The sequence below is a fragment of the Bos mutus genome, chromosome 17 (assembly GCF_027580195.1).
Source record: "Bos mutus isolate GX-2022 chromosome 17, NWIPB_WYAK_1.1, whole genome shotgun sequence".
Taxonomy (NCBI): domain Eukaryota; kingdom Metazoa; phylum Chordata; class Mammalia; order Artiodactyla; family Bovidae; genus Bos; species Bos mutus.
In genome coordinates, this window is record NC_091633.1 from 32666047 (window position 1) to 32667044 (window position 998).

Consider the following 998-nt stretch of genomic DNA (forward strand, 5'->3'; position numbering starts at 1 on the left):
GTAATATCTCTGCATTTTAATATACTGTCTAGATTTGTCATAGCTTTTCTTCCAAGGAGCAACTGTCTTTTAATTTCATGACTGTAGTCACCATCTGCAGTGATTTTGGAACCCAGAAAATTAAGTCTGCCACTGTTTCTATTGTTTCTTCATCTATTTGCCATGAAGTGATGGGACTGGATACCATGACCTTCATTTTTTTAATGTTGTATTTTTTTTTAATCCAAAACGTGTTTATTGGGATGGTTTCCCGTTCACCTTGATACAGGGTACTTTTAGTGCTGCTTCCGTCTGGAAGAGCATCCTTCTGTAAGACTTGCTTTTCCTCCTGTAGGCTGGCGGAGGACAGTAGAGCAGCCAACACACAAAACTACTGCTTGTGCATGGCTAAAGACGGTGGTGATTTTAGAGCATCCTGGGCATTTTACATCCATGAAATAGGAATTGGGGCTCTGCACCAGGCGCTTCTTCTTGTGTTTCCTCTTCTCCTCTTCTGGAGAGGGATGAAGAAGATCCTTTGCGAGAGGCATGTTCTCGTGAGGAGGTCGTCACTGCCAGAAAGGGGTGAATGTTGTATTTTAAGCCAGCTTTTTCACTCTCCTCTTGCACTTTCATCAAGAGGCTCTTTAGTTCCTCTGTGCTTTCTGCCATAAGAGTGGTGTCATCTGCATATCTGAGGTTATTGATATTTCTCCCAGCAATCTTGATTCCAGCTTTTGCTTCATCCAGCCTGGGATTTTGCATGATGTATTCTGCATATAAATTAAATAAGCAGGGTGACAATATACAGCCTTGATGTACTCCTTTCCTAATTTGGAACCAGTCTGTTGTTCCATATCTGGTTCTAGCAGTTGCTTCTTGAACTGCATACAGATTTTTCAGAAGGCAGGTAAGAGGGTCTGGTATTCCCATCTCTTTAAGAATTTTCCACAGTTTGCTGTGACTAACACAGTCAAAGGCTTTAGTGTAGTCAATGAAATAGAAGTAGATATTTTTCT

General features: G+C 41.2%; 1 protein-coding gene across 1 annotated transcript; it reads right to left on the reverse strand.

Annotated features, from left to right (window-relative positions):
* Positions 1 to 218: 218 nt before the first annotated feature.
* Positions 219 to 557, reverse strand: LOC102275806 (small ribosomal subunit protein eS27). Its single transcript, XM_005896939.2, has one exon. The coding sequence runs from the start codon at positions 528 to 530 to the stop codon at positions 276 to 278; it is 255 nt and encodes an 84-aa protein (XP_005897001.1). The 5' UTR covers positions 531 to 557; the 3' UTR covers positions 219 to 275.
* Positions 558 to 998: the final 441 nt, after the last annotated feature.

Coding starts and splice junctions, on each gene's coding strand:
- LOC102275806 (XM_005896939.2), bottom strand. CDS start 530: ATGCCTCTCGCAAAGGATCTTCTTCATCCCTCTCCAGAAGAGGAGAAG.